The sequence below is a fragment of the Rattus norvegicus genome, chromosome 8, assembly GCF_036323735.1.
Source record: "Rattus norvegicus strain BN/NHsdMcwi chromosome 8, GRCr8, whole genome shotgun sequence".
NCBI lineage: Eukaryota > Metazoa > Chordata > Mammalia > Rodentia > Muridae > Rattus > Rattus norvegicus.
Window position 1 is genome coordinate 27,436,482 of NC_086026.1, and position 26,956 is coordinate 27,463,437.

The 26,956-nt window shown below is 45.9% G+C and overlaps 2 protein-coding genes and 1 long non-coding RNA gene across 8 annotated transcripts; 2 read left to right on the forward strand and 1 right to left on the reverse strand.

Moving 5' to 3' along the window:
* The first annotated feature begins 702 nt into the window (after positions 1-702).
* Positions 703-15,680, forward strand: LOC134480143 (uncharacterized). The gene is made up of 2 exons (XR_010054325.1): positions 703-1,648; positions 3,782-15,680. It is a non-coding gene; the product is annotated as an uncharacterized LOC134480143 (long non-coding RNA).
* An 880-nt stretch (positions 15,681-16,560) lies between these two features.
* Positions 16,561-22,655, reverse strand: Fbxl12 (F-box and leucine-rich repeat protein 12). Of its 3 annotated transcripts, none has more exons than XM_017595608.3 (3): positions 22,592-22,655; positions 20,719-20,791; positions 16,561-17,996 (listed from the first exon to the last, which is right to left on the reverse strand). In XM_017595608.3, exon 3 carries the CDS (start codon positions 17,994-17,996, stop codon positions 17,175-17,177), a length of 822 nt encoding a protein of 273 aa, XP_017451097.1. In that variant the 5' UTR covers positions 20,719-20,791; positions 22,592-22,655; the 3' UTR covers positions 16,561-17,174. The 3 variants fall into 3 exon arrangements, with proteins under 3 accessions (XP_017451097.1, NP_001386748.1, NP_001020871.1); NM_001399819.2 differs by lacking the exon at positions 22,592-22,655 and adding an exon at positions 20,898-21,291; NM_001025700.3 differs by lacking the exon at positions 22,592-22,655 and having other exon boundaries at positions 20,719-21,291.
* Ubl5 (ubiquitin-like 5) lies at positions 21,257-24,977 on the forward strand. 4 transcript variants are annotated; one of them, NM_001393883.1, is made up of 6 exons: positions 21,257-21,266; positions 23,243-23,357; positions 23,573-23,639; positions 23,786-23,869; positions 24,010-24,047; positions 24,798-24,977. In NM_001393883.1, exons 3-6 carry the CDS (start codon positions 23,584-23,586, stop codon positions 24,839-24,841), a joined length of 222 nt encoding a protein of 73 aa, NP_001380812.1. In that variant the 5' UTR covers positions 21,257-21,266; positions 23,243-23,357; positions 23,573-23,583; the 3' UTR covers positions 24,842-24,977. The 4 variants fall into 4 exon arrangements, with proteins under 4 accessions (NP_001380812.1, NP_001041708.2, NP_001380811.1 ...); NM_001048243.3 differs by lacking the exon at positions 21,257-21,266 and having other exon boundaries at positions 23,184-23,357; NM_001393882.1 differs by lacking the exon at positions 21,257-21,266 and having other exon boundaries at positions 23,184-23,274.
* The last annotated feature ends 1,979 nt before the right edge of the window (positions 24,978-26,956 follow it).

Consider the following 26,956-nt stretch of genomic DNA (forward strand, 5'->3'; position numbering starts at 1 on the left):
GATGGATGAAGCAAAGAAGTGCAGGCCGACAGGAGCCGGATGTAGATCTCTCCTGAGAGACACAGCCAGAATACAGCAAATACAGAGGCGAATGCCAGCAGCAAACCACTGAACTGAGAACGGGACCCTCGCTGAAGGAATCAGAGAAAGAACTCGAAGAGCTTGAAGGGGCTCGAGACCCCATATGAACAACAATGCCAAGCAACTAGAGCTTCCAGGGACTAAGCCACTACCTAAAGACTATACATGGACTGACCCTGGACTCTGACCTCATAGGTAGCAATGAATATCCTAGTAAGAGCACCAGTGGAAGGGGAAGCCCTGGGTCCTGCTAAGACTGAACCCCCAGTGAACGTGATTGTTGGGGGGAAGGTGGCAATGGGGGGGAGGATGGGGAGGGGAACACCCATGTAGAAGGGGAAAGGGAGGGGTTAAGGGGATATTGGCCCGGAAACCGGGAAAGGGAATAACACTCAAAATGTAAATAAGAAATACTCAATAAAAAAAAAAATCACCCAAAGGGGACACTTTGCTCCATCTGTGACTCGCAGCTTGCTGCCTTAAGATGGCTTCTGCAGGCAGTATCCTGCTGCATGTTTGAACAATGCAACTTGCTGGTGTTTTGCCATGCATTTGATGTTTCTCTCCATCTACTCTATACTAATTATATGTTTGCTTTTGCTTGATATATACTTAATAAACTCATTGGAAAGCAAAAATAGAGCTCTTGTATATCACTCTCTGGATGTAAAAATGGTGTGCTGCCTACTTACCATGAGGAGTGATTTCTCTCGAGAAAGAGAAGCTGGTTTCTCCAGGCTGATACTTGACATGTAAAGTGAGACCATTATAGAGTCTCGGTATGGCTTATGATTCTTTCCTGGCTCCAGGTGAGACAGAGCTGCTCTAATATCTGCCAGTCATGTGTATATCTAGGCAGGCACGGTAGAGTCTGCTTATAATCTCAGCACCAAGGAGATGAGGCAAAAGGATTAGGAGTTCAAGGCTAGCCTAGGCTATATAAGACTCTGTCTGAAAACAGGAAACAAATAGGGCCAGCAGGATGCTCCATGAGTAAAGCACTTGCTGCCAGCCCTGATGATCTTAGTCCAACTACTGAACCCGTGTGGTGGAAGGAGAGAACCAATTCTGCAATTTATCTTCCATGTGTGTATTATAGCACTTCTACACATATATACATACCATCAGTAAATATGAAATACATTGATTTTTTTAGATTTATTTTATGTGAGTGTTTTGCTTACATGAATCTCTGTATCATGTGCATCCTGGAACTGGAGGGATAGGTGGTTATGAACCATCACGTGGGTGCTAAGAATTGAACGCAGGTCTTCTGTAAGAACAGCAAGTGCTCTTAACCAGTGAGCCATGTCTCCAACCCTAACAGTATCATTAACAATAGTGTGCATGTCTGATTTTTCTCAAGTGTATAGGACTTGAGAAATCCTATGGAAATCCATGGATTTGATGCTATGACAGATGACACTGAAGAATGGATGACAAAGATAGGAATCTTTGGCTTCTCCCATCTTTTCTTTCTTGCAGGTGGTCTTTCTGTTGACTCACTCTGTGTGGAGGAAAAGAAGGAGGCAGCGAGCATGGGGGCCACTGGCTAGATGTTCATCAGGTATGCAGAGACTGTCACAAGATGCCCAGTGTGCCCCCTCCAGGAAGAGATGCTTCCACCTAGGTAGATGACACGGCACCGTCATAGAGCCGAGATATCAGACTGATACCCCAGATGAATTTCCACCATACTTACTGGTGAACTGCCTGAACTTCCACTCAGGATTACCTAATGTGAGATACTTCTCAAATAACAAGGGAAAACCCACAGAAGCTAGAGTAATGACTCGTTGCTTAAAAACGCTTGCCGCTCTTAGAGTTCCCAGCACCCAGATTGGGCAGCTCAAAACCACCTGTAACTCTAGTTCCTAGGGATCAGATGTCATCTTCTGGCCTCTAAGGGCACTTGTACAGAGGTGCACACACATAAACTGATACATACACACACATAAATAATAGCAATAAAATATATTTTTTGGTTTCTCAAGACAGGATTTTTCTGTGAAGCCCTGGCTGTCTTGGAATTCACTCTGTAGACCAGGGTAGCCTTGAACTCAGAGGTCTGCGTGCCTCTGCCTCCCAAGTGCTGGGAATAAAGGCATGCACCACCACCACCCAGCAAAAAAATAAAAATAAATAAATAAATAAATAACCGGTGGGGGTGAGGGGAGCGCTAAAGAGATGACTCAGCAGTTAAAAACACTGGCTGAGGGGCTGGAGAGATGGCTCAGTGGTTAAGAGCACTGACCGCTCTTCCAGAGGTCCTGAGTTCAAATCCCAGCAACCACGTGGTGCCTCACAACCATCTGTAATGAAATCTGATGCCCTCTTCTGGTGTGTCTGAAGACAGCTACAGTGTACTCACATCCATTAAATAAATAAATTTAAAAAAAAAAACAAAAACAAAAACAAAAAACACTGGCTGATCTTCCAGAAGACCAGAATTCAATTCCCAGGTAACTCCTGTTCCAGGGGAATCCAATGCCCTCTTCTGGCCTCCAAGGGTACTGCATGAATGTGGTAAACAGACATACATACAAGCAAAACACCATACACAAAATAAACTTTTCTTATCATTATTGAGATTAATTAGTTGCTTAGAGAAACAGCTTAGAGGTTAAGAGCACTTGTTGCTTCTGCCAAGGCCCTTAGTTCAATTCCTAGCACACATACTACAATCAACTATAACTCTAGTTCAGGAGTATGCTATACCCTCTTCTGACCACTGGCATCAAGTACACACATGGTGAACATACATACATACACGTAAAACACATGTAGAATAAAATGAATAAATCTAATAAAGAAATTAGAGGAGAAATGGGGGGATGGGGGCTCAAGTGGTAAAGTGCTTCTTCCCAGGCAAGCCTGAGGGTCTGGGTTCAGATCTCAGTACTATTTAAAATGTCAGGTGTAGCGGCTTCACCTGTAGTTCCTGTGGTGGGGGGAGGGAAATTGGAGGATCCCTGGGGACCTCCTTGGCCAATCTGTCTGAATTAGTGAGCTCCAGGTACAGTGTCAGTGTGTCTCGGAAAACTGGTGCCAGGAAAGTAGTGATTGATGCCTTTAACCTCAGCACGCAGGAGGCATAGTCAGAAGCTCTGTGAGTCTGAGGCCAGCTTGATCTACGTTGTCAGTTCTAGGCCAGCCAGAGATACACAGTGAGACCATCTCAGATTTAAAAACGACAAAAACAAAAAAACTGGAGGTGCCAACATACACTTCTAATCCCAGTGCTTGGAAGGAAGAAACGAGGATCTCAGGGGTCCTAGTCAGCCTAGCCTAGTTCCAGGGAGAGACCTTGTCTAACAAAACCCGGTAGGGGTAGGAGATGCCTCAGTGGATAAAGCACTTGCTTAAAGCACTTGCCTGTACCACCATGAGGATTGCAGTCTGGATCCCCAAAACCCAGGTGAAAAGTGGGCAGGCATAGTGACTGCTTGTAATCCCAAGCACTCGGAAGACAGAGACAGAAGATATCCTGAGAAGTTGTCAGCTACACTAGCTGGAGCGATGAGCCCTGTGTGTAGCAAGAAACCCTGTGTCCTGCTTCAGGACAAAAGGTGCAGAGTTGTTGAGAAAGACACCCGACACATCACATGCATACATACTTACATAACTTACATGGTATGTGCACATAAACACACAAAGGGAGAGGGGTCCTAAATTTATCCTTACCTTTTTTTTCCTGCAGAATGAACCACTTCCATGACTACATTTCCCCTATGTGTGGGATGTGAGATCCCGATCTGATCTCTTGGTTGGAAGAAGAGTTACAGTGGGAAGAGGTTTCCAGGATGAGTATTCACGAGAAATATTTGTGATCTGAAGTTCCTTCAGTCTAGAAATAGAATAAAGTTGTTTGCTTGTTTGTTTTTGTTTTCCCTCCCCTTTGATAGGGCCCTAGTGTGTAGCCCAGGCTGGCCTCTACCTATGTATTTCTGCTTTACCTTATGAGTACTGGGTGCACCCACACACCAAGCCATAATGAAAGTTTTTCTTTTCTTTCCACTACTGGGGATTGAACCTTGAGTTTACTTAGGTAAACACTCTTGCTACTAAGACATATCTTTAGTTCTACAATGAAACTGTAAGACACAGATCTGCCCTCAGTAGGTGCCAGTCCTTTATCTCAGAAGGAATTCTGAGTCCCTTACCCTTTGTGCACACTCTTCTACGATCCCACAAAATGGCCTGCTAAGTTTACTTTTTACATTTTTTCCTATGCTATGTCAAGATCTTTCCTTCTCCTCATCCTTGATAATGTTGTTTCCCATCAGTTTTCATTTTTAAAACGTGATTTAGTCTGGCAGTGGTGGTGCACACTTTAATCCCAGCACTCAGGAGGCAGAGGCAGACAGATAGATCTCTTGAGTTCAAGGCCAGCCTGGTCTACAGAGCCCCAGATCAGCCGAGGCTACACAGACAGACTCTGTCACTGGGGGGAAAAAGGAAAAAGAAAAGAGAGAGGGAGTTGGGAGAGGGAGAGAGAAAAGCAATTTGTAATAAACTGTTTAAAACTATGACTTGTAATTTTACCCTTGACAAGTTTTAACCTAATTAAAATGATCAAGATTTAGTTTCTTCTTTTTTATATTTTTATCTATTTATTTTGGTAGGCTTTCATACTGTGGCCTGGCTGGCCTTGAACTCAGTCATCCTGTTTCAGTCTCCTGCAGCTGTCCTGACACACAGGACTTCTTGCTTTCTACTCCTGCAACCCTCCTCAGTTCTGAACCTTCATTTTGTTATTATGGGGTTTTGTTTGTTTGTCTTTAGAGTGGAAATGCAAGATGCTTTGAGGGAGCAAACTTCCAACGTGGTGCAAATGGTAAGATTAATAACCAAGGATGTTCATTACTTTGCACATTCTGCAAAGATTATAGATTCTGCTGTAGAAAATCAGTAGCACTTACTCAGGATAAGGTACGGGGAGCAGCATTTTAAAACAGAAAAACAGAGTATAATAATGTGAAACCCATCATGAAACCAAATCCTTCAAGATTCCTAAGTACACATTTCCACATGTACACATTTTTTTTTGAATGTATTTCTTTATTTACATTTCAAATGCTATTCCCTTTCCTGGCTTCCTGTCCCTAAGCCCCCTATCCCCTCCCCCAAAAGTGTGCTCCTCCCCACAACCCCCCCACACCCTCCCCAACATTCTCCTGCACTGGGGTTCAACCTTGCCAGGACCAAGGGCTTCCCCCTCCACCGGTACCCAACAAGACCACTCTCTGCTACATATGCAGCTGGAGCCCTGGGTCAGTCCATGTACAGTCTTTTGGTAGTGGTCTAGTCCCTGGAAGCTCTGGTTGGCTGGCATTGTTCCCATGGGGTTGCAAGCCCCCCTCAACTCACCCAATCCCCGCTCCAATTCCCCCAAAGGGAGTCCCATTCTCAGTTTAGTTGTTTGCTGCTAGCGTTAGCCTCTGTATTTGACATAGACATCAAATTTTTAAAGCAATTAATTTATGTGGTGTTTTCTTTCTCTCTCCCTCTCCCTCTCCATGTCCCTCTCTCTTAGGCAAATGTCTGTATGTGTTCAACTAAAATATGCACCAATGGTATGAGCAATAGATTTGTGGATCTCTCAAAGTAAAACCTACAAAATATGATTGAATAATCCTTTAGATAAAATGAGTACAAGGGAATGGAAAACCAGACCATAACTGAAGATTTGGGCTTCAGGATTTCTACATCTATGCATCTACACATGTTTCTCAGTTTCGAGAGTCTTTAAGGAATTTTTATGAAGACATATAGGAACCATTTCAAAGATAGAACAGATGATAGATGATTCCTGCATTAGGGTTTTGTCATTCAATGTGGAAAAACCAGCAGAAGTTACATACATGTAATAAGAATGCCAAGGATCTAATATTTCTGTCTTCATAATAATCGAAACCCTTAATTTTAAATAATCCATTGATTTATTCTTTCTTCAACAGGCAGGAAGCCACAGTGCTTGGGAACTCTGTGATTGTATCAACATAAAGATACCTTCAGAGAGCATTTGTATTTTAAGAGGCATATGCAAATGGAAACTCAACACCGTGATTTCAGTCAGTGTGGAAGCACCTTCCCTCTCTAAGAGACATGAGCTTTCTCTGTTGATCAGCTTGTAGGGGACTTTAAGATGACCCCAAATGTTACTCACCAGAAAACAGGCTTGCAGGACAACTCTGTTGAATGCACCGACTTCCTTAATCAGTCATATTTTAAGGCATACATGAGAATCCATAATGGAAAAAATTCTATATGAATTGACTCAATTTTCAGGAGATTTTTACATGTTCCACAGTGGAGCTCTGCCTATTCAAGTGTACACCATAAAAGTCGAGGAGTGTAAGATTTGAGGGAAAGTTTTTGGGTATTCTTCAAATTTTAAGAGTCACATGCGAACCCACACTGGGGAGAAACTTTATGAATGTAAAATATATAAAGAATCCTTCACTGCTTCTTCAAGTCTAACTGGACATTTCAGAATTCACACTGGAAAAAACCCTATCAGTGTAAGGAGTGTGGAGAAGCTTTTACTAAGCCCTCAGGACTTTCTACACATGTACAAAGGATGTATGCAAGTTATGTGGGAGATCCTTCATGATTTCTTCAAATATGACTGGACGTTTAAGAATTCCCACTGGAGGGCTGGAGAGATGGCTCAGTGGCTAAGAGCACTGACTGCTTTTCCAGAGGTCCTGAGCTCAATTCCCAGCAACCACATGGTGGCTCACAACCACTTGTAATGGGATCTGATGCCCTCTTCTGGTGTGTCTGAAGAGAGCAAGCAACAGCGTACTCATAAAAATAAAAAAATTAAAAAAAAAAAAGAATTCCCATTGGAGAGAAACCCTATCAGTGTAAAATGTGGGAAAGCCTCCCATGCATCTTCCTACCTTCATAAACATCTAAGAACACATTCCAGAGGAAACCTTACATATGTGGTAAGTGTGGGAAGGCCTTTTGCCCCTCCTCCTGCCCTAGGAAGCGGGTAAGAACTCATGGTGCAGAGAAACCTTACAAATGTAGGGAATGTGGCAAAGCCTATAAAAGGTGTTATCTACTGAATGAACATTTAAAAACTCATGGTGGGGAAACCCTTTGATTGCAGGGCATGTAGGAAGTCTGAGAAGCTCTGCATGCCGTAATAAGCACATTCGTCATCACGCTGGAATCAAACCTTATGATGAAAGTACTGTGGGGAAGCCTTCACTGTTTCTTCAGGTCTAACTGAACTCATAAGATCTCACACTGGAGAGAGGCCCTATGAACCTAAGGCATGTGGGAAAGTATGAAGGTGTTACCTACTGATGTACTCAAGTGGGAAAGGCCTTTTGAATGTAAGGTGTGGGAAACTTTGGAAATCTGTCTTGCCTTAATAAGCACATTGGAACTCACACCAGGATAAAACCCTATAAATGTAAACACTGTGGAAAAGACTTCATGGTTTCTTCTAGCCTAGCTGAAGAAGTAAGGAAGCCGTCACACAACATCCTCAAACCTCTATCACCACGCACAGACTCACAATAGAGAGGTTTCCGCTAAGTATCAAGGGTGTGGGGAAAACACAGTGAGTTTTACCAACTGACTGAACATTTAGTAAATCAGTCTGGACAGAAACCCTTTGGTTGGAAAGAATGTCGAAAGCCCTTCAAGAATTCTCCATCATAATGGAATTTACATTGGAGAAGCCTTAATAATGTAAGAAATGTGGGTTAGCCTTCGAACCAGCTTGTTTGAAAACATGAAAGTTCTCTCATTCTCAAGATGCCCACGAATTTGAGAAGCACATGAGAGCCATTGGGATATCATTAAAGTGGACTAATATGTAAGCCCACCCTGGAGCTGTGACGTCATAGATATGAAAGCCCTACTTGCTGAGGACTTGCTAAATACATAAGATTTCACAGTGCAAGAACTGTTGTATGCAATGTGGAAATATTCTTTACATTCACTGTGATCTCACAGTGCATATGAAGGCAAGGAAGGTTGCAAACTCAGTGTTTTCTACATATTGTTCAACCTTTAATAAACATGGCAGTTTATAACCAAGAGAAAATGAGTGGTGACTATATGAGAATTATGGCTACATCATGAAATTAATCCTGACAGAGATAGGACCTTCTGACTTTTGTTGCTGTTTGAAGCAGTCAAAGTTGAACTAAATCTCTGTGTATCAGGGGATGGCCTTGAACTCCTCTTGATCCTGATGTGCAAACACATGCACACACACGCGCACACACACAGACACAGACACAGACACAGACACACACACACACACCTCCTGAGTGTTGTGCTTACAAGCATGTACTACCATCCCAGTTTTTATTCAGTACAAGAGAGTCAACCCAGGCCTTTGGGTATACTCGGTCCTCTACCAGGTACACCCTCAGCCCCTTTTGGGTAGTTCTTATATTTATTTTGAACACGTGTGATTCTGCCCTAAGCATTCCTCAAGTGATGTCTATTTTGCTATATTGCAGCACCATTCCCACTAAGTTACTGTGCCTTCCAGATTGCTCCAAAAAGAAGTAAACTTCCAGAATGTTAACTAATAAATTTGTTGTCTGGAGATTAAAGGACTTAGTATATACTATACTAAGCACGTGTTGTACCCTGGAGCTGTACTCACACCCTCAGATCCTATTTTAATAGTATATACTCTACAGTTGCCACACTTTAAGCATGATCCACCTCCAGTCGAAAACAGAAGCCAAGTTTAAAATTCAATAGTCCTCCTCCTCATCTTCCTCTTCCTCCTCCCCCTCCTTCTCCTCCTCCTCCTCTTCCTTGACTGAGTCTCACTGACCCCCAACCCATAGGGATCCACCTGCTGTTGCCTCCTGAGTGCTGGGATTAAAGATATATACCACCATGCCCAGCTATGACCAGCTCTTAAGTTGTTCAAATATCTTTTGGGTGGCTGGGAATATAGTTCAGCAGTAGATTGCCTGCCTGGCATGCATGAGTCCCTAGGTTTAGTCACAACAACAACAACAACAACAACACACACACACACACACACACACACACACACACACACAAGTTATGCTTTCATAGTTGATTTTTGCAGATAAAAAATGAGAGTTCAAAAGGGTAGGTAAGTGAAGAAAGGTAAGTGAGTGAGTACCAGAAGTGGGAAATGCCTGTTTCACAACCACCAGGCAGTCTTACACTGAGAAAGGAAATTCCTGTACCATCATGCAGTGTAGAGACAGTGAGAACCCTCTTCTTTTTTCTGTTTAGATCTACTCCACAGACTGGCAACAATCAGATTACATTGATAAGTCAAGCAACAATGAGACTGACAGTAGCCCTCTTTGGGATCTGTCCTTCTGTGTCCGTCATACTGTGGAAGCAAACACCTCTGGAACTTAATCACAATGAACATGGCTGACATCGTGTTCTGCTGTGTTGCAAATCCTATCCAGCAATTCCTGGGTATGACCTACAGGTGCACACACCAAGATCAGCACTAGCAGGTTTCAGTCTTGGGGATCCAACTTTGTGTTTTTCTGATGGTTCTACACCTGATGACTGAAACATTGGGGTTTGCCTGTAAGGCCATGAGGGCTGTGCCACCCAATGGCTCTTTCTGTGGTTCATATTCCAGCCAGAGTAGCAGTCATCTCAAACAAACTCAACAATAAGCCTCACACAGAAGAGAGCGTGCACCTGCAGGCTGTGAATTCGTAGTGAGGAGTATGCTATGGAGTCTGCTGGTGTGGTAGAGCCCCAGGGTAGAACTATGCTTAGAATAATATATACGAAGTCCTCTTTTAATCTCCAAACAAATTAATTAGTTAATATTTGAGAAGTTTACCATTTTTTTGGCGGGGGGACTTCCCATAAACATAATCTTCATATGTAAGCCAGACTGATCCCAAACCTGTAATCCTCCTGCCTTACCTCATCAGTGCTGGGAGTGCAAATATGTACCATACTATTCCCGGTTCGTCCCACATTGATTCAACCTGCTGACTGGATTAATAATTAATTTCCAAATGGAAACAACCAGGTCCTAATTCTGCCTAAATGTGATATAACTATCCCTTGTGTAACTGCAAACACATTATTAGAGTAGGTGGTACTGTTCCTTGAGCAACATTCTTTTAGTATCGCAACTTAAATATGATAACCATCGATACTCGATGCTCTCTTAATATCACATAATATGATGGAAAAAAGAAAACCCAAATACCTGTACAAAGGCTTTTTTCTTTCTTTCTTTCTTTCTTTCTTTTTTTTTTTTTGAGAAAGGATTTCTTTATCTAGCCCTGGCTGTCTAGGAACTCACACTGTAGATCAGAATGGCCTCAAACTCACAGAAATCTGCCTGCCTCTGCCTCCTGAGTGTTGTGATTAAAATTGTGCACTACCACCCAGCATTACAAATACATTTTAAATATGACAGAAACACTCATTATCAATTATAATCCTTGTGTCTGCAACTGCTTCCATGGCCTTAGCTAGTATTTATAACTACCTTCCTGCTACCCATTCTTTATTTCCAACCCAGCAAACATCCCAACAGGTCTTTTCCTGGAGGAGTGACCCACACCTTCATACCTGACAAGTGTGTGCTTGTTATCCTGCCTGGAAAGCTACTGTAGTTTCCTACTGCCTTTAATCACAGGACTTGGTAGCTCCAAGAGACTTCCTAAAACTGTGGTTCTCAAACTTTGTGGTGCAGAGGAGTGGAAGGGTCCTTTCACCCGGCATTCATTGCACATCAGATATCTGTATATCAGGCATTTACATTACTATTTATAACCGTAGCAAAATTACAGTCATAAAGTAACAAGGAAATAATTTTATAATTGATGGTCACCACAACATGAGGAAGTGCCACAACATTAGAAAGGTCTAGAGCCATGCCCTGGAGGTTCTCCTGTACTACAGGCATAACCCTCCTTACCTGCACCTGGAGAAGCGATCGATTCATTACCCCTAACACTAGGATTCCTCTCTTAGCCTGTTAAGTTCATCTGAAGACAAAGTGGTCAGGGGGACTCAGAACTTCCAGTTCAATGGAACATTTGCTGTGGTTCCTGGCATGATTGCCCCCCACACACCCCCTGGAACCAAAACTTCGAGGCCAGCAGAATCTAAAAGTTGTGGGAACAAGAAGCAAAATCTCTTCTAGAGGGTCCCCACTGGTGACAATGAGCACGACGATTCGCTTTTCTTCCTAGATTGACTTCTAGATCCCTTCTCCCTCCTGATTCCTAGAACCATGGTAACCGGCTCTCTCTCTCTCTCTCTCTCTCTCTCTCTCTCTCAGATAGATAGATATAGATAGATAGATAGATATATAGATAGATAGATAGATAGATAGATAGACAGACAGACAGACAGACAGACAGACAGACAGACAGACCGACCGACCGTATTATATATTGGGCGCTGATTCAAAGCACATACCTCCTTCTGGAGTACCCTGCCCCAGCCCTCCAGGCTGCTGCCACCTGATTGGTGTTGTAACTGTGTCTTCAAAAGGCTGTTCCTCCTTTCTCTGAGGCCAGCTGCTTCAGGATGGTGGGAAATATGGTGAAAACCAGTGGATTTAACTTTGGTAAGTGGTATCTATCAAGAAAATTGTCCATTTCTTTTAGATTTTCCAAAGTTGTAGAGTACAGGTTTTTGAAGTATAACCTACTGACTCTTTGGATTTCCTTGGTGTCTGTTGTTATGTCCCCCCTTTTTTGTTTCTGGTTTTGTTAATTTGGATTTTCTCTCTTTGCCTTTTAGTCTATCTTGTTAATTTTGTTTCACTGGTTCTATCATTCTCTTTGTTTCTATTTTGTTGATTTCGGCCCTGAGTTGGGTAATTTCCTGCCAGCTACTCCTCTTGGGTGAACTTCTTCATTGTTCTAGAGCTTTCAGGTGCTGTGACGCTGCTAGGATGGGATTCTGTTCTCTTTACGAAGGCCCTCAGTGCTGTGTATGATCTTTCCTTTTAGCACTGGTTTCGTTGTATCCCGTAAGTTTGGGTATGTTATGTCTTCATTTTCATTGAATTCTAGAAAGTATGTATGTATGTATGTATGTATGTATGTATGTATGTATGTATGTATTTATTTATTTATTTGCCTTAACCCAGAGGTTATTCAGTTTCCATGAGTTTGCTGGCTTTCTGTTGTTGTTGAAATCCACCTTTACTCCATGGTGGTCTGATAGGATGCAGGCAGTTATTTCAATTTTCTTGTATCTGTTAGACTTGCTTTGTGACCAAGTATTTTGGAGAAGGTTCCCTGAGGTGCTGAGAAGAGTGTATATTCTTTTATCTTTGGTTAAAATAAATGTCTGTAGAGATATAGAATTTGAGTCATACTAACAGCTCTGGATAACATTTCTCTGTTTAGTTTTTGTCTGGATGACCTATCCATTGGTATGAGTGGGGGGGGGGGTTGAAGTGTACTATGAATGTGTGGGGTTCAACATGTGATTTAAGCTTTAGAAACGTTTAGTGATATAGGTGCTCTTGAGTTTGAGGCATAGATGATCAGAATTTAGATACCGTCTTAGCGGATTTTCCTTTGATGAGTATGAAGTGTCGTCCTTCCCCATCTCTTTTGATGAATTTTGGTTGGAAGTCTATTCTGTTAGATAGTATAGTGCTGGCAGTAGCTTGGAGCTATGTCTCCAGGACCCACCCGACAGCTGCAGACCTCTTCACTTCACCCCAGCAAAATGCTGAAAGAGTTGAGAAAGAAAAAAAATATGAATTTCAAGGCCCAGAGGCAAAAGATGAGTTTCCCTCTGTGATCAGTGTGTAGGTCTGAGCAAGTCAGTAGGACAGAAAGCAATAAAGGTGTGAAGCAGCCATAGGGAGACCCCTCTCAGAAAAAAATAAAATAAGGCATAAGTGGAAGAGCGACACAACTGCACAGAGCTTTCTGGGAACTAGAACTGCAGGCCAAGGAGACAGCTCAGTGGACAAAGGCACCTGCCACCAAGACTGATGCCCAGGTTAGATCTCAGAACCCACAGGCTGAAAGGAGAGCACTGGTCCTCCAACCTCCACAGCCATTGTGACCCCTATGACTCTACACACACACACACACACACACACACACACACTCTTACAAACACTTTTTGTTTGTTTTTGAGTTTTGGTTTTGGAGACAGGGTTTCTCAGTGTAGTCTGGCTGCCCAGGAACTCACTCTGTAGACTAGGCTGGCCTCAAACTCTGATTGGCTTGCTCTGCCTCCTGGATGCGGTTATTAAAGGTGTGTGCCACCACTGGCCAGCCAAAGGTACTTTTAAAAAGAAACAATGTTGAGCCCTACTCAGGGCCTTCTGCACTAGGGAGTCACTAAAGGACCTAGAGCTCCAGAAGCAACATTATCCACACATACTGTTTTGGGGGGTGTATGAGTCAGGGTTCACAGAACTTATGTGTGGTCTCTATACAGTAAGGGCATTTGTTCATGACTTACAGTCTGTAGTCCAACTTCCCAACAATGGTCAGCAGCAACTGTGAATGGAAGCCCAAGGATCTAGCATTTGCTCAGTCCCACAAGGCAAGCAGGCGAAGAAGAGAGTCTTCCCTCTTCCAATGTCCTTATGTAGGTCTCCAGCAGAAGGTGTGGCCCAGATTAAAGGTGTGCACCACCACGCCTGGATCTGGGACCTGCTTTGTCCCAGATAAACTTGAACTTAAAGATTTCCTTGACTGGGATTCATAGCCACTTTGCCTCAAGATCTCCATGCCAAGATCCAGGTCAGGAACTTGTATCTTCCAGCCTCAAGATCAGGATCACAGGTGAGCCTTACAATTCTGGATTGTAGTTCATTGCAGATATAGTCAAGTTGACAAGCAGGAACAGCCACTGCAGGGGGCTGGAGAGATAGCTCAACAATTAAGACCAATTATTGTTTTCCCTGAAGACCAGATCAATTTCCAGCACCCACATCAGTCACCTTATAAGCACCTTAACTCCAGTTCCAGGAGATCCAATACCTTCTTCTAGTCCCCTAGGACTTCAAAGTGCTCACCCACACACACACATACACACATACACACACACACACACACACACACACACACACACACACACACACACACACGCACAAAGATAAATATTGCCCAAGCATGGTGGTGCGTACCTTTAATCCCAGCACAGGGAAAGCTGAATCAAAACATCAAGTTCAAGGCCAGCCTGGCCTATGTTAGTGGTCCTCAATCTATAAGTCTCAACTCCTTTGAGGGTCAAACAATCCTTTCACGGGGTCATCTAAGACCATTGGAAAACATATTTACAATTCAGATCAGTAGTAATATTATAGTTATGAGATAGCAACAGAAATAACTTTATAGTTGGAAGTCACCACAATATGAGGAACTGTATTAGTGGGTCATAGCATTAGGAATCATAGCATTAGGAACGTTGGAATCATAGTGAGTTCCACAACAGCCAGGGCTACATTGAAAGAGCTTGTCTCAGAAAAATTAAACGAAGAGGGATCAGTGGGCGCTCCACAAGCTTGACCACCTGGGTTTGATCCCACAGTGGAAAGATAGAACAGACTTCTAAACACTGGCCTCTGTCACATGCATGGCTGCACTTACAGACCGCCCTGCCCCTCTCCAACTAACCCCAGAAATGTATTGATAACAATCGTGGATGCTTCAGAGTCTAAGATCAAACTGTAGGTGTGGTATCTGCTGAGGATATCACAGGTTACATGTCTTTCCTGTGTCCTCACATGGTAACATAGTGGGATGGAAAGGGTCTTGAAAGCAAATTTTAATTATGTGTGGAAGAGGATTGCACCCATGTGCACATGCTAAGACATGTTGAGTTATGCTGCTCTGTCACTTTCTGCCCTATTTGCTTTTGACTGACCAGGCCTCTCATGGAAACAGGAGCTAGGCTAGCAGCCACCAAGCCCAGCAATCTCCCTGTCTCCACCCACAGTGCTGGGGCCTCACCTGGCTTTCTGATGCTGCTAGGAATTTGAACCCAGGACCTAATGCTCGTGCAAGTGCTCTCCCACACTGACCTAGGTCTCCAGCCTCTCAGAGGTATCTTTGATAGGGAGCACAAATCTCATTCACGAGGGCCCTAAAGTTCCATGTGGTAGAAATAAAAAATACCATGTCCCATGTGAATTGGCCACCTGAGTGGCTCTGAAGTCCCTTTGAAAGCTCACATGAAGGCTTTGTATTCTAAGACAAGAAGCGACCCTTCTGACTTTCTGACGGGTAAACCTGGAATAAGGAACTGAGCCATCTCCAGCTCAGCACCACCCCTCAGGGGGCTCCACCCACAGCAGGTGGAGAGACCACAGATGTGCACTGCCCCCAGCTCAGATCAAAGTGATACATCTGGCACCTGCATGATCAAACTGTCCCCATTCAAAACAGGAAGAGGCACCAGTTCAAGCCCCTTCGCCAGGCCCTGCCCCCACCCCTCTGACCTGACAGTCTCCATCTTTCCCCTTTGTTCACTTTGCTACAGAAATGTTTCTGGAAATGTCCAATTCATTCCCTGGGGTCTTTTTGTTGTTGCATTCGTGTGTGTGTGTGTGTGTGTGTGTGTGTGTGTGTGTGTGTGTGTGTGTGTGTGTGTGTGCAAAATGCAGGCATCCATCCACACAGCATACGTGTGGAGGTCAGAGAATAATTTTCAAGTGTCAGTTCTCTGTTTACTATGGGGATGAGGCTCAGATCAGCCTTGGTAGAAAGCACCTTCACCCACTGAGTCACCCCACCAGCCCCTCTTTATGATATTTTTAGTGCTGAGGACAGAACCTTAGGCATTCAAGGGAAGGGTTTTGCCACTGAGCCACATGCTGGGACCCCATCGCAGTCTGAGCCTTTCCTGCCATCCGTCCCCTAGCTGTTCTCACATTTTGACCCTTCACCTGTCCTACTTCTGAGGTCTATATCCTGTCATAACCATGACTCACCACCTGAGAGGCTCTGAAATGATCCCAAGGGCATGTTTTTGTTTTGGAAATGGAGTCTCCCTCGACTGTAGCCCAGGCTGACAAACCTGAGACTCCTTAGCGTCCTGGATACTGACGGGTCTGTGCCATATCTGACTCATAAATGTGCCTACTGCCTTTTTAGTGCCCTGCCACCCTTTGTTCACCATGCAGCTCAGTACCTAGAAAGGTGCCCTGACTTCCAGCCCTAGCATCCCATAAGGAAGAAGACGTGGTAGATACCAAAGCCTAGCCCTTTGGAGGTAGAGGCAGTTAAAGTAGGAGTTGAAAATCACCCTCAGCTACGAGGATGGCTCAGTGGGTACAGGCACTTGTCACCAAGCCTGACCACTTAAGTTTGATCCCCAGGACACACAGGATAGGAAAGAATGGACTCCCACAGCCACACATGTGCTCTAGCACACACACAGACAAACACAAATGAACAAATGTAAAGAAGATACGCAAATACATAATAAAAACTGCCTATAACAAGGAGAAGCCCTTGTTAAACAAGTTAAATAACACACTTTGAAAAACATCCTTTTTCTTTAATAGTAAAATAGTATATGCTGTAGAAAACATGAAAAAGGCAGGATATAAAACACAGTAAATATGATTGAGAACCTTTTAGAAAACTAGGACAGTCCAGCCACCTGGCTCCCCTGCCCGACCTCCATGCCTCTCAACCATGAAGGGAGAAACCAGACAGACCTTAGAGCCCTGAACCCCCTTCACCCTCACCTGACCATTCCTGAAATGACCCTCTATAAGGGTCTTGTGGGGTCTGTTAAGGCTTCCCAGGGCTCCAGTGTGGCTCAGCAGCACAATACTGCTTGTCTACCATACCTAAGGTCATGGGTTTGATCCTCAGGTACTGGGGGGAAAAAGGAGGGTAAGGACTTAAAAATGAATCATGAGGTAGCTATGATGCCTATTCCTAAATGTGTGAACTGGGCCTTCCAGACTCTTGTAAGACAAGTCTGAGGTCACCCAGATTACAGATAACCCCAGCTCAGGAAGCCCCAAGGTCCTAGCTTCCTTTCCTTGAGACCTCAGTCCCTCATTAATTTACATGCTTCAGTTTGCTTGGAAAGTCACTTTCAATGTTAGGATAGGTCCCAGAGACGGACGGGTGATGCCCTCACATCCACCAGTCCATGGATTCTTTGGGACAAGCTCTGACGATAACTAGGCAGTGGGGCAGGCCCTTGCACAGGACCTTCTCTGCTTCCTGGCCCTCCCAGCCCAGCCCCTGCACCTCAAGCACTCTGAGCTTAGGCATGGTGAGGCAGGAGGACACAATCTGAGCGGGTGTGGGCATTTCTGGGGTGATAAGGGGACCCTGGAAGCACAAACTCTCCAGGACCGGCATTCCCTCCAGGAACACCAGGCCCTGAGCTGAGAGGCCTCCAACGGTCAGCCGAATCTTGCGCACATCTCGGAGGTGGCGGCTGATGGCCAGCAAGGTGCTGTCTGCTGACAGGGTGCAGCCCAGCACCTCCAGCCTTTGCAGGTAGCTCAGCTCCTGCAGGCTGGAATCTAGCCCGGTCTCAGTGACCCGGTAGGTGCCACCCAGAACCAGCGAGCGCAGGGCTCGGAAGCGGGTAAGGCCCTGAAGGTGCTCATCACGGAAGGCCGGCACTCGGTCTAGCACGATGCATTCCAGCAGTGGCAGCACCGTGGGGTCCTGCTCTTTCTGCAACCAGATCATCGAGATTTCGCAGCTGTGCAGCTCCAGGGTCCTCAGTGTGCTAGGCAGGCTGGTGATAGGCACCATACTCAGGTCAGCCACATGCAAGCACAGGCGCTTCAGGTTGGGGCATTTCTGGCCCAGGGCCCGCATCAAGGCAGGGGACAGCTGTGGGGCCTGAGAGCCAGAGAATAGGTAGCCGCCCATGCGCAACGAGTGGAGCCGGGACGCCATGTACCGGCGCAGGAGGTGCCACATGACTTTCGGCCGCATCTGTAAGAGCCAGAGATTGGGATGGCTGGGTAAGAGATACGGGGGCTCCAAGAAGATCCATCTAGCTGGTGACAGGCATGCCTGGGACCTGGGTTCTGGTCTCTCTCTGGGATTTTGCTCTTCTCTGAGCGTTCTTCCCTAGAGCAAAGTGGTTTCTTTTGCTGGGTATCAAGACTTAATCCCAGCCAGCACACAGGGGAGGCTGAGACAAGAGGATCCAGAGTTGTGGCCAGCCTATCTAGTCAAGTGCAAAGCTCCCAAGTTCAGTGGAAGACCCTGTCTCAGGAACAAATAAGGCGGAGTCAGGGACTGCAGTGCACACCTCTGGGTTGGGTGGGGAACAGCACAGAAACAAGAGGATCTCTCTAAATCCCAGGCCAGTCTGATCTACACAGCAAATGAAGGCTACTTAATGAGATCCTGTTCCAAACAAAAGAAAATAAATAATTTACATTTACATATATGGGTACAAGCATGTGTGTGCATGTGCATGTATGTGTGTGTGTGTATGTGTGTGTGAGAGAGAGAGAGAGACAGAGAGACAGAGAGACAGAAAGACAAGGAAGCTGAGGAAGATAGATACCCTACACTGACCTATGGCCTCTACTTGCTCTTTTTTTTTTTTTTTTTTCCCCGAAGCTGGGGACCGAACCCAGGGCCTTGCGCTTCCTAGGCAAGCGCTCTACCACTGAGCTAAATCCCCAACCCCCTCTACTTGCTCTTGTACACATCTGTATTTGCACTCATGCATATACACACACATGTAGATGTAGGTACATGCACACAAAACTATGCAATCAAAAAAACAATACAGTGCATTTCATTGTATGTTCATTTTATCCAAAAGAAAAGAAGAGAAAAGAAAGCTGGGTAGAGCAAACGATTTGTTGCTTATGCTGGGATGGAATCCAGGACCTCGGGTATAGTAAGGACATGGCTGAGAACTCAGTTATAACCCAGTTCACAGCACACCCTTACTTTTAATGACACTGGGGAGTGAAATCCAGGGCCTCGTGCAGCCCAGGAAAACATTCTAGAGCTGAATCACAGTTCCAGGCCTTCTCTGAATTTGTACTTCAAGGCAGGGCAGAGGTAAATTGCCCAGGCTGGCCTTGAACTTATGATCTTCCTCTCTCAACCTCTGTAGTAACAAGTCTTTACTAGGCCCAGTCTTACGGTATAAAATTTCTTGACCACTTTTTAACAGAGAAAATAAATCTTTTAAAAAATAATCTGTTGCTAGAGAAATGGCTAACACTTTTTATGACTTTATTCTATTACTATAAAATTTCGCTGGACAGAGTTAGTGCACACACATCATTAGTCCCAGTAGGTGGAACTGGAGTTCAAGGCCCACCTGGTCTACAGACTGAGCTCCAGGACTGCCAGTGCCACACAGAGAAACCCAGTCTCAATAAAAATAATAATAAAGTAAAAAAAATTGTCATGGAATTATTCTATTTAAACACGTATTTGAGAAAACCCAACTCTGTATTCTCCGTACATGGTTAGTCACTCATATTTGGCTCCAGAGTAAATTCTTATCCACTCTGAGGTAACAGTTATATTTCGCATTGACAGATGCTGTCTCAAAAGACCAAAAAATAGAAATTGGGCACGAGGCTGTGTCAGTGAAGTGCTTGCCTAGCAAACCGGCGTGGATCTGGTTCTCAGCACCACATGGACTGTGTGATGGCACACACCTGTAATCCCAGCCCTCAGGAAAAGGCAAGAGGAGCAGAATCTTTGTCATCCCAGGCTGCATGGCCAGCTGGAAGCTACCGTGGGATACATGAGACCCATCTCAAAAACTAAAACAACAAACCCAGAACACTGAAAAGTTATGAGCTTGCATTTATTGAATGCTGGAGACCACACACTGGTCTAAATCATCTCTCTCTGCAACTGGCTAAGTTCTACAATATGCCAGACATGAAGGCACTTTTTTGTTTTTCTTGGTGCAAGAGATGGAGCCAAGGCTTCACCAGAGTCAAACACTCCGTCACCGATAGCTCCACAAGCATTATCTTTAATCCCCATATCTTGGATGAGAAACTGAGGTCTGAACGTTGCAGAGGAGGAGAAAAGGCTACTGCTAGGATAGACATGCAGAAAATTCCAAGCACGAACTCACTTAAAAACCAAACCAGTGGGGTGGTGGTGCACACCTTTAGTCCCAGCACTGGAGGAGGAGTTCCAGGCCAGCCAGGGCTACAGAGAAATTTTACTTGGAGGAAAAAAACAAATAAACAATACCCAAACACTTCCTGGGCCAGATAAGGTGGCCCACAGCTGTAATTTCAGCACTGAGCAGATTAACGGAGGGGGTGGTTAGTTGGAAACCAGTACATGACTCAGTCAGAAGAGTGCCTTCCTAGCATTCAAGAAACCTAAATTCCATCCCCAGTATTACAGAAATCAGGCATGGAGGCCGACTCTGGTAATCCCAATACTTAGAGGGCGAGGTAGATTAGAAATTCAAGCTCAGCCTCAGCTTCATAGGAAGCTGGAAGCCAGTTTGGGATAGAGATCCTGTCTCAAAACACCCCCCCTCCAAAAAAAATCAACAAAAATACAGAAAAATAAAAGCCTTTAGAAAGTATCAAAAATAAATAAATAAAACCAAGAGCAAACAAACACTAGAAAACAAAATAAAGCACAGGCCCCTCTATCCCAGGGCAGGAGGTTGGCTCTCCCCGCACCGCTCCCGGGTCCCGCGTACCGTGTAGAGCGTCAGGTCGACGTGTCGCCACAGCCACCGGTCATCCACTAGCCTCTTCCAGCGGTGACAGACCCTGGAGGAGTGGACCGGCCGTTAGAACGACCCGGCCCGCTGGGACCGGATCCGCCTCTCCTGCCGAGCCCATGCCCGGCTCTTTCTCCCGAGGAGCGGGGCCGCACCTGGAGATGCGGATCCGGTCCCGGACAGGGAGGTAAGAGAAGATCTCCAAGAGCACCAAGTCTGGGAGGTCAAACAGCGTCGCCATGGTCCAGCCGTCGCGCGCTTCCGTTTCCGGTGGCCGGGAGGCCGCGCTCCCTGGAGGGTGCTGAGGTGGCCGGACTGGCCAAACCGGCGCGACTTTCCGAGGCCTGCCGAGGATCCCTACCTTCCTAGGAAAGTGCCTGAGGCCCCAGGACTGTACTGGCGCGGCCTGACGACCGTTTGGAGGACCAGACTAGAGACTGACTAGGCCTGACTAGCTTGACTAGCGGATGGAACTGGAAATAGGAAAACCTAGATGTGGCTTGGGAGAGGAGGGGGCACGAGGCGTGGCCAGGCCAGGGGAAGACGAACAGCAAACCCGGAAAGCTGGGGGTGATGACCGCCTCGGAGGCGTGGCCATGAGGTGGCGCTAAGGATAAGCAAGCAAAGCCAGAGGGGGTCAGCAGACAAGCCAGGCGTGGCTCTGACAAGGAGGGGACTCAGGACGTAGCCGAGCGGTGAGACGTGACGAGCTCAGGCAGATAGACGCCTTGTAGGCCCGGCTGAGGAAAGCTACACGCCTAGAAGGCGTGGCTCCGGCGGGCAGGGAGTGGTCCTGGGGCGTGGCCAGGGGAGCCAAGGGACCAGGGGACCAGGGGACCAGGGGGCCAGGAGGCCAGGGGGCCAGGCTGAGGAAAAGCAGCAAACTCCCAAAGTTGAACTCCGGGAGAGAGGTAAAGAGACAGAGACTAAGAGCAGCGGGTGTCGCAAGCGAGACCAAAGTACTAGCATTTGAAAAAGCGCCGCCGAGTGGAGGGGTGTGGCCAGGGGCAGAGGAGCAAATTGGAGGCTGTCAGTAACAATGGAAGGCGTGGCTTCAGTAGGAAGAGACCAAGGCGCGCGTCTTTGTGGGACTAGAGCCGAGAAGGCTTGGCTTGAGCTGGAAAAGGTTTAGGGTTGTTGCTAAGCAAACATCATCCAAGGACCAGACCGCATATCCAGAAGAGATGACTTGAGCAGTGAAAAGCTAACAGAGCAGCAAACCCAGAAACCATGACTTGTGTGGGAAGGGGCTCAAGAACCAGGAGTCCTAGCTGGGCCTTAAGACCAAGTTTGTAAAAACCTAGCTTAGGCGTAACAGGGTCCGACATAGGGGATGGGTGGGCGGCAAAGGGAGAAGCTGGGGGACTTAGGACTGGAGTAATGATTAAGAGCAGGAACGAGGTCTAAAAAGCATCGCTGGAGACAGAAACAAGAGCTGAACCAGGAGCTACGTGTGCAGCTCAGTGAGAGAGCCCTTGGCTGCTAACATGCTAGAAGGTCCTAGGTTTGACCTCCGACACTAAAACAAATACCAAAACAAAACAAGAAAAACAAAGCTCACTCTCCAATATGGGAGTCGGGTAGAGCCTGGGAAGTCTTTTCGGAACGGAAACGAGGCATTGGAGAAGAGATATTGGAACAGGACTTCATTCGAAACTGAAAAGTGTGACTGGGATGGGGATGAGGAGCCAGCAGGACAGCCAAGCCAGGGAGGCGTGGCCACAAGCCGCAATAGAAAGCAAAAGTAATGCTTTTTGCTGCCTACGCATAAGGATAAGATTTTGTATAAGTCGTATTAGGTAAGCACAAGGCCCTGGGTAGACTCTTTCTTGAGTCAATATAAGCTTACCTTGCTAAAAGTCCTGTCTGCTCAATAGAGGCGAAACTGGTCAAATTTAAGGGATTCCTCTCCCTTCAGCTCTTGCGAGTCTGTAATCTGGAACAAAGTGTTCCTTGAAGATTAAAAACAAATGCAAAAGATCTTTCCCCGTATGCTGTTTCCAACATTTTCGCAGGCAGGACACGGATACGCGGAGTGGAACGCATCATGGCTTCCTGTCCAGAATACGACTTAGTTTTCATCATGCAGTCTGCACTCCTGAAGTCTCTGAAACGGTCACTACGGTCAGAGGGGAAAGACAAGCACGGGGTTTGAGGCTGAGCTTTGAATGAAAGCAGAAAGCCACAGGCCCTGCATGACTCCATTTCCGCACATCTGCAGCCGGGATTCTGCGGTAGGAGACTTGTCTAGCTTGGAAATGGTCGATCACGCCGCCGCTGAGATCCTTTAGGTCTCTTCCACAATTAAGGAATACCAGTTCTAGCGTCGGCTTAAATCCACTCTTAGCCAGTCTCAGCTCCTCCAGACTGCGCAACAGAATCGCAAATCTTTGCTAGCCCGGAACCCGGAAGCACCTAAGGGCCGGTGTTTCCGTTATATCACTTCCGCTTCCTGTTTCCAGCCCTAAATCCGGTCAGGATTCAGCGTTCGAGCTACAAGTTGTGTCGTCGCTAGGTTCGAGGACATTGGAGGTGAGAAGGCTAAACGGAGAGGCCGGAGATCGCGGGAAGCTGCCAAGACTTGGGAGCCTAGGGGTTGCGGGAGGCAAAGCCGGGTGAGTCTGGGGCTGGGCCTGCCGCAGTTAAGGGGCGGAGTCGCGACTGTCTGTGGTCCCCGCAATTGAAACTGTAGACTGGGGCTGCAGAGGATTTGCGTCGGGTGTTCGGGGAAGTGTGACCAGAGAACTTAACCCAGGAAGGGGCTTTGGGAACCTGGGCGACCCTGGAAGTCCTGACTGCTGCTTTTCATCCCTTTCTCCACCTGGTGTAGCTCCAGCCACAATGATTGAGGTGGTTTGCAACGACCGTCTAGGAAAGAAAGTCCGCGTTAAGTGCAAGTATCCACCGAGGGGTGACTGGCAGGGTCTCTGGGGCAGATGGTGGTATTGGATGATTTCAGTTAAATGACGCTTATGGGGAGGCCTGAAGTCGTCTTCCTCGGTCTATCTTTTCCTTTCATTTACCTTAACTCCTTCGTGCCCAGCACCGATGACACCATCGGCGACCTGAAGAAACTGATAGCGGCTCAAACTGGCACCCGCTGGAATAAGATCGTTCTTAAAAAGTGGTAAGTACGCGCTGGTCAGTATCAGGCTAGAGGGCGTTCGTTGGAGCGAGCACCTCAAGACAATCCCGAAGAGCTTGTTTTCAGGACAAAAAACACCCCACCCCTTATCAGCTTCTCTCTGAAAGCTATCTATCCCGTAGGTACACGATTTTTAAAGACCACGTGTCTCTGGGAGACTGTATCCTTTCAAGAAAGAATTCACGTATTTATCTCAAGTTCTGGTTCTGTGCTGAAACCTGTACAGAAATTAAGCAAGAGGGATGCTTAACTTAGAATATGCCCCATTATGACTACTGAGAAAATGGAAACTGTGGAAATTATTTTGCTGGTGAGAAGGATCGTTGGCGAAATATACTTGGTTCAAAATACTTATTTACTGAATGCCAACTTGAGTGTTGGACAGGAGGAGTGTGACTGTAGTTGAGGAGATGGATGGATGGATGGATTGATGGTTGGGTTTTTTTTTTTTTAATTTGGGGAGGGGAGGTCTGGATCTTTTGTCTGCAATTATGTCTGTGCACCGCATGTATGCCTGCTGCTGGCAGAGACCAGAAGGAAGCTTCAGATTCCCTGGAGCCACCACGGGAGCTCTGGGACGTAAAGCCAGGTCTCTGGGAGAGCAGGCCTGAGAGCTCTTCAGCTGCTGAGCTGTCTCCAGCCTGAATAACCATTGACAATGTATTGTTCTGTGTGTATGATGGGGTGGGGGCACTTGAGGATTTGACTCTGTACACCAGGCTTCAGTGGCAAACAACTTTGCCTTCTCAGTGGTCTTAAGGACCACTGAATATTATTTATAGTTTGGAGTTCTTAGATCAAAGTGTCCATTCCTTAACCCAGGGCTGGGTGTTGAGCCACAGGACCCAGCTGTGAGTAGATGGAAGGTAGATCAGCTCCCAGTGAAAGTTCCTTAATGCTTGCCCTTCAGATGAGATCCACGACGGGATGAACCTGGAGCTTTATTACCAGTAGAGGGGACTCCTCCCTCCTCCCCTCGTCTCCCTGCTCTGCCCTGCCTTCCCCTCCCTCCCTCATTTGACACTGGTATAGATGGTCATTTTTAACAGTTCACATGAATAAAATTTTGCTGCTGCTTTGCTGCTGTCATGCTTGTGTGAGAGCTGTGTCCTGAGGGAGAGCTGGTGTCTGCTGTTAGGTACTGCTCCTGAGGGGAACTCAGGACTGACCGAAAGCTGGTCCTGGCGGTGCACACCTAGCATCTCAACAAGAAAATTTTGTCTTGGAAGTCTTGTATAGACCAGGTTACCCTTGAACTGGCTGTGTACCACCAATGATCTTGACTCCTGCCTCCACTTCGCAAGTGCTGAGACTGAAAAGGGCCTGTACCACCATGGTCTCATTTTTGCTCTTAAGGAATTGCCAGGAGCTATGGGTGCCCCATGCATTATTTTCATCCACCCACTACATCTTCCCATTTCAAAAGACTCAGATTTAGGGTAGTCTTCCCACCTTAAATGATTCAGTGGAGAAAAAAGTCCTTCACAGGTGTGCCCAGCCTGCTTGGCTTTTAGTTAATTCCAGATGTAGTCAACTTGACAACCAAGAGTAGCTATTACACCCACATATATAAATAAGTACATATTTACGTATATACTACTTGGATTTGAATTTTTGTTAAATTTTTACTTATATGCATGTGTGTATGGAGTGGGGCCAGTCATCCATGTACCACAGTGCACATGTGAAAGTTAAAGGACAATTTACAGGAATCAGTTCTCCCCTCCTACTGTGACAGTCTGAAGGTTGGAACTCGGGTCATCAGGCTTGGCAGTAATACTCTTCTTACCCAATGAACCTTTAAGTATATATTGGCACAGTACTCTTGTGACTTTTTCTTTTCAATGCTGAGCTCAAACCCAGAGCCTTGCACAGTCTAAGCTGGTTATGCTCCTGAGCTAGCTTAGATAGCTTATATCTTAGTGTGCACGTTTGAGCTTTATGTGTGCACTCTGCCATGGCCTGCTTATGGAGATCAGAGGTCTACCCTGGATGTCAGTTCTAGCCTTGTTTGAGACATGTCTTTGTTTTCTCTGCTTGTACTTGAGGATATCTAGTCTGGTAGCCATATTAATTAAAGCTATAAGGAACAGAACTGATAGGATGGATATTTTATATGAGATTTATTCAAGTGACTTACAGACTTTGGTTTGAGTAGTCCAACAATGGGACTTCTGGAGGGAAAGAAAGATCAGGATCTGGTGGTTTGGTTCACTGGCTGTCGCAGCAGTCCAGATTGGTGTCAGAGGACTGAGAAGATCTAGAGGGCTGCCCGTTTCCATCTAGGGTGAAGTCCCACGAAGTAGGCACTAGCACCAGCACAAAGGATTCCCTCAGGAACAGGACACACGAACTTGTCAGTGAGGGTGAAGGCAAGCAGGCAAAGAGCAATGGCTTCCTTCTTCCATGTGGGCTGCCACCAGATGTGGCCAAGAGAAGCCTTCACAGGAGCTTTGAGGATTTCTGCTGTTGGCGCCTCCTCCTGGATGTGGAAATTGAGTTGCTGATGTTGGCTTGTTACTGCATGCAGCCTTATGTGGGTTCTTCATATTTAGACTCCGAGTCTCAATTGTGTATCAAGTGCGTTTCCCACTGAGACATCTCTCTAAGCTACATAGTCCCCCCTCCCTTTTTTTTTTTTAAAGAAAAGACAGTTAGGGAAACTGGACTGGTAGAGATGTTTCTACCTGAGCCTCAAGACCTAAGTTCCAGCCCTGCAACCCAATTGGAAAGAAAGAACCAGCTACAAGGTTTCTCCATCTTGTCTCAGGTATAGCTATCTTTGGTTTCTACCCCTTGCCCTGAAAAGTTCCACAGGAAAGCATCCAGTCCTGTTCTACAAATTCAGAGTCAAAATGTCCCAGATAACTGCATGTTCTTAGCTCTCACTGAGCTGCTTGTTTGCTTGCCCCTGCAACTGCTACCAGAATGCAGTTTTTCTGTGTTCTTTTAAGGTTAAAAAAAAAACAAAACAAAAAACAACTCCTTGTAATAACGCATTTGGGGCTGCTCTGGGAGAAGTGTTCCTTTCCAGGCAGTTGCTACATGGCTTAATACAGACTGTCAATT

Excerpts from the sequence above, each read along its gene's own strand:
- Ubl5 (NM_001393883.1), top strand. The coding sequence starts at position 23,584 with ATGATTGAGGTGGTTTGCAACGACCGTCTAGGAAAGAAAGTCCGCGTT. Across the intron at positions 23,640-23,785 it reads AAAGTCCGCGTTAAGTGCAA|CACCGATGACACCATCGGCG; the intron begins GTATCCACCGAG and ends CTTCGTGCCCAG. Across the intron at positions 23,870-24,009 it reads AAGATCGTTCTTAAAAAGTG|GTACACGATTTTTAAAGACC; the intron begins GTAAGTACGCGC and ends TCTATCCCGTAG.
- Fbxl12 (NM_001399819.2), bottom strand. The coding sequence starts at position 20,983 with ATGGCGACGCTGTTTGACCTCCCAGACTTGGTGCTCTTGGAGATCTTC. Across the intron at positions 20,792-20,897 it reads GACCGGATCCGCATCTCCAG|GGTCTGTCACCGCTGGAAGA; the intron begins GTGCGGCCCCGC and ends CCACTCCTCCAG. Across the intron at positions 17,997-20,718 it reads TCGACCTGACGCTCTACACG|ATGCGGCCGAAAGTCATGTG; the intron begins GTACGCGGGACC and ends TGGCTCTTACAG.